General features: G+C 37.5%; 1 protein-coding gene across 8 annotated transcripts in view; it reads left to right on the top strand.

Moving 5' to 3' along the window:
- The window catches only part of TBC1D5 (TBC1 domain family member 5), a 304630-nt gene that overhangs the window by 281417 nt on the left and 17213 nt on the right, over nucleotides 1–6000 (top strand). For all 8 annotated transcript variants that reach the window (XM_042474674.1, XM_042474672.1, XM_042474673.1 and 5 more), the window contains one exon: nucleotides 2675–2774. In XM_042474674.1, coding sequence (XP_042330608.1) covers nucleotides 2675–2774 — 100 coding nt within the window. The remainder of the gene's footprint in view (nucleotides 1–2674; nucleotides 2775–6000) is intronic.

Here is a 6000-nt window from a genome sequence, read left to right as displayed (position 1 = left end):
TATTATTATTATTATTATTATTATTATTATTATTATTATTATTATTATTATCCTTTATTTATATAGCGCTGTAAATTTACACAGCGCTGTACATACAATCTTTTAGTTAGACGGTTCCCTGCCCTCAGGCTTACAATCTAAGAAGACATGACACAAAAGGAGAAGGGAGTGGTGGTGGGGAATGGGATCAGGTCCAGCAGTTCTCCACCTCCGAGGCCTGGACCAAGGCAGATGGACTGGAGGAAAAGATTATTGAGATTATTTTCTCCGTGGAAGTATATGGCAAGCAGCTTCTCACATCTCTGTGAATTCAAAAACTGTATTCATTGTATGTAGTACATGACAGCTGATCTTGAGAAAAGACTATTCCTAAATTTACTTCGGAAGCCATTTAAGGCTCACACTAAGGACAGTTTCATTAGGTAGTGAGTTGTCCAGCACCTACAACTGGACCCATCCTAGACCTTTACAACTGTATTTTTTTAAAAAAAAAAAAAACAACAACACTTTTGGCCTTTTTTATTTTGATGAAATGGTGTCCATGTTCTTCAACAGCAAGCTACTTTCCTCTTCACTGTTGGACCCACAAACATATTTTTTTCAAGTACTTCTTACCCACTGTTTCTCTGAAGTGAGGTCAGCATCTTCAGTGTTTTTTCTGTTTATTTGGTTCTATCTAAATTTAGAAGTCTGCATCACCTCATACAAAGGTCAATCATTTTCTTTGATAAAAGTCTGGAAAAGTGTTGCAGAATAGCTTCATGGGTTGATCATTTTGTTCTACTAAAAGTCTGTGAAAGTATATCAGAACAGCACCACAAATATTCTTGTGCTGTTTTCCACACAAAGAATGTTATGATGACATTGGAAAGGCATCAGAGATATGTAGCATGCTTTAGCAAATGTAAAGCTGATAACGGCTAAAAAAATCTACATTAATTTAATGTCACTGAACCATGTCTAGAAATATAACACAATTTGCAGTCTAGACCATCTGTCTGTTACACTAGAGTACAGTTGCATTGTTTGACTAATCTGGGGATGACAGAGTATATGGTAACATTTACAAGCATAAACATGAAATGTGTGATGACCTTATGATTTGTTGTATGAAATGAATGCAGACAGAGATGACTGAAGCAGCCGATCAGAATGTAGCTTCACAATGTATAAAAATTAATGCAATTAATACCACTCCAAAATCTGGCCACCTTGCATTATGGTAATTTACAAGACATTTCCAAATGACTGTCTGTCCAAACTGAGTACTTGTAATAACACCTAGAAAAGCGCAGTGTTCAAAAGTTCTTTATACAGGATACTCCTGTTCAACATTTTTGAAAATTTGATAATTTAAAACTATAAAAACTTAATTGCTTATTTCCTGGAGGAAGACAGAATTATAAACTCGAAAAGCATGGAACTGCCCTAAAATTAGAAGACAGGATCCAGAGCAAATGAACCACACTAAGTTTCTATTCTAAAAAATAGAGATTACCTTATTTATAATTAACTTGTCCCCTTACAGACAGGCAAAAAAAAAAAAAGCTGCTTCGGATCACTTTGGAGGTATGCTATTTAAATGATACATGCGTCCTAAGAGTCCGGAAGCCGCACCAAAGCCACACTCCAGTCCTTAGGACTGGAGCATGGCTTTGGCGCAGCTTCTGGCCCCTTAAGATGTGTATGTCATTTAAACAGCATACCTCCAAAGTGACCGAAGCAGCTTTATTTTGGCTTGTCTGTATGGGGCCCTTATTTATAATAATTTATAATGAATAAAATCACTTGATACTGATTTTAGTAGTACTTGAGGAAAACAAGCCTCCTCTGGATCCAACCCCAAGACTGATTTCAGAAATTTGGGGACATGTGTTAGAGAAAGTGGCACATCATTGTCAGTTGTTGTTGTGTACCTTCAAGTCACTTCTGACTTACAGTATGGCTACCCTACGGCAAACCTATCATGGGGTTTTCTTGGCAAATTTCTTCAGAGGGAGTTTGCCATTGCCATCCTCTTGAGGCGGAGAGTGTGACTTGCCCAAGATCACCCAGTGGATTTATATGGCCGAGCCAGGATTCCAACAAAGGTTTCCAGAGTCATAATCCAACGTTCAAATCACTATACCACACTGGCATTATCAGTTACAATACTAAATACAGGGTCAGGATTAAGGGGGTTGAGATGTAGTAGAATTTATTGAATTTCCCTGCTGAAAATGTTGTCCTACAATAATATCAGGTCTGCATTGTCTTTGAATAATGAAGGAATACAAAATCATGCAAGGGAAGACATGTGGAAAAAATAAAGAGAACTGTCTTCCTATGTTTATGTTTCAGTTAACTAGTAAACCATGCATGTTGGTGTGCTGGAAATATGGTCTTTTAATTTTTTTTAATGTTAAAATTACAAAGGAAACTTACCTGTTTAGGGTTTCTAGATACTGATGATTCTAGATAGATGGGCTTCTCTACTGTTCTTCATACCTAGAGAGTAATATCTGCAGCATTTCTTTTGTAAAAACAGTGTGGTTGCAAGGATAAAATGGTGGGTGGCTTAGTGGAGAGGCCACGTACGCTGTCCTGAATTTAATAGAAAAATACATACAAATTGTGCTGGATACTACAATACTATTATTGTTAAGTTATGCTTTCTTTAAAAATATTATTATAGGAAGAAGAATTGGAGGCTCAGGTTTCATTTCTCCAAGGACAACTGAATGAATTGGAAGCCATGTGTAAATACTGTGCAAAGATGATGAACACCCACCTGGGTAAGAAGGCACTGACAATGAAGACTATATTTATTTATTTATATATTTACTTATCTTATTTACTTATATTTCCCCTACTTCCCCGACCTCTGCCCCACAGGCAAAAAGGGCACCAAAACACCATCAGAAGTGGAAAATAGCTGCTTTGACAGCACAGGAAATTTAAAATCCTAAGGAGCCCCATGAACCTCCTCGAGCGCTGAGAGGGGGGAGGGGGTAGTTTGGCAAGACCTTTGGGGCGAGTATGTTCCACCCCTCTGCCAACCCGCTGCCCATTGCCCCTCCATCCTGGGTGAACCGATTGTGATCGGACATGTGCTCACATTTGTTGAACATGCTTGTAACCCAGTTCTTTTCAAAAGAACTTGTATTTGATCCGTTTCCAAAAGAACCAGTTCTTTTTTAATTGCGCCGATTCACCGCAATTCAGATTGTTTCAGACTAAATACATTTCAAATGTGAACGAGGCACATATAAACCAGTTTAAGCCAATCTGCAAACTGGTTTAAATCATAGTGGGAATGAGCTCTAAGATGACGCAATGTTTCTGTTCAAAGATTTCAGTTTGTTACCATGGGTTTGATTCAGTACTGTCAAAGTTATAATTGTATTCCATGTAAAGGAGGAAAAGATGGTTAGAATGGTAATTTTTGTTTGTGTGTTTATACAAAAGCATTGTCATTAAGTGTCCATTCCCTTCTTTTCCTGCACCACATAATGGCAATATAATTATATATGTGGACTATTGCTGCTATGTTACTATGGAAATGGATGTGGTGTCTTGAATAATCTATATACAGCATTTATAAGTATGATAAATTGCTTCTTCTAATAGAGATTGATAAATAAAGAATAAGCTTAAAATTTGCCCAGTATGTTAGGAAAGAATAACTTTGAAATCACACTTATTAAACTGAAGAAGTGTGATTGGACAAGTTGTACTGTCTATTAATTCTTCAGCAGAGCTCCTGAAGAGTGCTTTGACTCTACTGACCAGAGGTCCAGGCCCATTTACACTACACAATTATAGCATTGTTATTCCACTTCAACTGCCGCATTTCAGTCTCATTGGAGCCTGCTTCTCAGTAGATATTTGTATGATTCCATTTTTATTGAAAATAGAACACCGCTCTGCAGTGCAGAGGAGAACCACTCTTGCAATAGGTAAACAGTTAATCTCTCCCAGTGTTGGACCTTTACAAGTTACAGTTTCTTTCCTGTGGCACTTTGCAGCCCTGGCACACATACAGGATTAATAAAAACTAAATGAAAGGGGTAAACACCAGCAAAACCTTAAGCTTAAGCTTATAAAGTGTAAGGTTTATGCAGATATCAAAAACAGACAAATCTTCAGACAGAACTAGAGGGGGAGAGAAATGTTTCCAAATCATGAATGTTTCTCTACAATATTGATCCTATTTAGGGCAGTGGCATTCCCGCACTGGGTGTCACCTGGTGCTAGGGACAGGACTTCCGAGGAGAGTGTGCTGCTCCATTTCTCACACATGGGGGGCTAGGAGCAACATGCACGGGGGAAAAGGGGGAGAATCATGTGGCACATAAGGGGTAGGAGTGGCACATGGGTCAAAACGGGAGGCATGCATGCCCAGATCGGTTATGCAGTGTTCTGGGGTTTGCAGTACCACATCTGGAGGGCCTCATGATTCCCACCTGATCTATCTTATCCAGTAACTTTTTACTCACTGGAACTCACCAGATCTATCTTGGTAGACCACAAACAAAACAAATCTCCTACCCCCCTGCCCCACATGTGAGAAACAGATGCAGTCTTTCAGCATTGCTTATGAAAAATATATATCATTGTTAGATTAAATTCAGCTTTAGAAATTAAATCCACCATTCAAAAGATATGAATGTTTTGTTTTCTACAATAAATCTTATATAGTTGGTTATTTATAGCCTTCTTGAACTTTATTTTTTAAGTGTACACAACTTCTCTTTCTACATAAAAAATTATCCTTTTCACATAAAAGCACAGCTAATGGAGATGCGTTCTCTGCTTTTCTGTAAGCTCTTGTAAGTTAAATGTAGTAATGGAACCTTAGAACATAACCCAAATTAATCAGGCCTGAGCATATCATTATTTTTCTTTATACCACCAAAAATTAGTATTACAAATCTCTGGTAGAGAGCTCTGTACCTACATTGTATCTTAACTTGTTCTCTTGGGGTATGATCAAAGAGCACAAGTCCTTACTTAAACAGGCATTTTAACCCCCTACGAGTTACTATATTCTTTCATCTTGCTGCACACAAGGGAGATGGGCATCAGCTTTATTTTAAATAATAGAGACTTTTACTTCCAATGAAATAAGAAATCTTGGAATATTTGTAAAGTATATGTAAAGAAAATAGATTTTTAATAGAAATGCCTCTCTTTGGCTGTCAAAGGTAATGAAATTACACTTGAAGTTCCCTGTTGTATTAGTCATCCTATTACTAGATGTGGTAAGAATTATTCTGTAGCTGAGAATTTAATTTCTCCTTGTGTAAAAGATGCCATTCTGTGTATGCTTGAAGAAGAACCTGTGAGGAAAATGAACAGTATCTTTCTTTCAAACAATACAACATTTTGAAAAATTCAGAATATGTGTGATGATGTTGAGGCAACAGTAATAGGCAGAATTAAAAATAGTAAATTCTTTGTTATTCAACTTGACAAAAGCACAGCTGTTGCTATTTTGCTGTTTTGCTTGTTGTTGCAAGGGATATGAAAGGCAATGGAATTGAAGAAACCCTTTTGCTTTGTCAACCTCTATCAGACCGCACAAGAGAAGAAGATATAATTAATGCTACTGATTGTTAGTTCAAAGAAAAGGTTATGAATTGGTCTAATTATTGTGGGCTTTGCACTGATGGGGACAAGTGTATGTTAGATGTTTTTACTTTGCGGGCATGTCATGAAGATAGCCCTCAGTATAACCTGCAATCACTGATGCATCTACAGGCAAAGGCTAGCATCTAACCACTTCCCTGGTAAAATGTAAGTTGTTCTTACTGAAGCTGGAGTGGTTAATTTTATTTAGTCAAAGTCAATGAAGTTGAGGATTTTCAAAGCAGTGTGGAGAGATAATGAGTCTTCATTCTACTCTGCTCTTCCATATAAAAGTAAGGTGGCTCTCTCCCGATAAAGTCCTTACCAGAGGTGTTTGGGGTTTTTTAAGATCACCCTTTCCAACTTGGTTCCACGTTACCCAGCTGTGAT

Source organism: Sceloporus undulatus, chromosome 6 (assembly GCF_019175285.1).
Source record: "Sceloporus undulatus isolate JIND9_A2432 ecotype Alabama chromosome 6, SceUnd_v1.1, whole genome shotgun sequence".
Classification (NCBI taxonomy): domain Eukaryota; kingdom Metazoa; phylum Chordata; class Lepidosauria; order Squamata; family Phrynosomatidae; genus Sceloporus; species Sceloporus undulatus.
This window is presented reverse-complemented; position numbering and strand designations above follow the sequence as displayed.